This window comes from Condylura cristata, unplaced genomic scaffold (assembly GCF_000260355.1).
Source record: "Condylura cristata isolate star-nosed mole 26May11 unplaced genomic scaffold, ConCri1.0 scaffold00003, whole genome shotgun sequence".
NCBI classification, from domain to species: Eukaryota; Metazoa; Chordata; class Mammalia; order Eulipotyphla; family Talpidae; genus Condylura; species Condylura cristata.
In genome coordinates, this window is record NW_004567104.1 from 78,758,970 (window position 1) to 78,759,753 (window position 784).

The 784-nt window shown below is 77.4% G+C and overlaps 1 protein-coding gene and 1 long non-coding RNA gene across 2 annotated transcripts in view; both read left to right on the forward strand.

Moving 5' to 3' along the window:
- COL18A1 (collagen, type XVIII, alpha 1) overlaps positions 1-784 on the forward strand; it is a 32,520-nt gene that overhangs the window by 22,285 nt on the left and 9,451 nt on the right. The window contains exons 15-17 of the mRNA XM_012731229.1: positions 73-129; positions 508-620; positions 686-721. Coding sequence (XP_012586683.1) covers positions 73-129; positions 508-620; positions 686-721 — 206 coding nt within the window. The remainder of the gene's footprint in view (positions 1-72; positions 130-507; positions 621-685; positions 722-784) is intronic.
- LOC105854463 lies at positions 43-733 on the forward strand. The gene is made up of 3 exons (XR_001146129.1): positions 43-129; positions 508-534; positions 686-733. It is a non-coding gene; the product is annotated as an uncharacterized LOC105854463 (long non-coding RNA).

The following is a 784-nucleotide window of genomic DNA, read 5'->3' on the forward strand; positions in this document are numbered from 1 at the left end:
GGGCGGGGCACCCGGGCACGGCGGGCGCATGTGGCCTTAGGCCCGCAGCCCCGACTGCCCTGTGTCCCCCAGGACGACATGGAAGGCTCCGGAGCGCCCCTCTGGTCGACGCCCCGCAGCAGCCCGCAGGTGCGTCCTGTGCTCCGGGGGTGTCGGCCGTGTCCCGCCCCGTCCCGACGCGGTCTGGGGGCCAGGTGGCCCCGGAGAGCAGAGACAGCGCCCCCACATGTGCCCGGGCCCCCAGAGCCCCACCTCGCCCCAGCTGCAGCCTGAAGGGGGTGCGGGGAGACACCGCCCGAGCAACCTTGCCCATGGCCCCTCGGGATGCCCCGTCCAGTGTGGCTGAAGGGGGCAGCGCTGGCGTCCACACCGCAGGGGAGGCCCGCCCGGGGCAGTGCCGGGGACTGGGGCTGGCGGGGTCCGCCCAGGCCGGTCTCGGGGGCGGTCCCGGGTGGGGCGTGCTTCGGGTGGGCAGGAGCCACTGGCCACCGCCCTCTCTGCCCGCAGGGACTGGCCTGCCCCCCCGGAGTCAAGGTCAGTGAGGCGGAGGGAGCGGATGCGGGGCAGCAGCTCCTGGCGCCGGTGCCCGAGCCTGCCCCGGGCAGCACTGACGCGTGGCCGTGGGGTGGACGGGGCCTGCTGGCCTCCCGCTGGCCGCCGGCCCACTCACCCCCCCTCCCTCTAGGGGGAAGCTGGAGCCGCAGGGCCGCCGGGTGCCAAGGTGAGTGGGGCCCTTCGGACAGAGCCCCCCGCCCGGCCTCTCCCCGGGCCCCGCGCCGCCTCC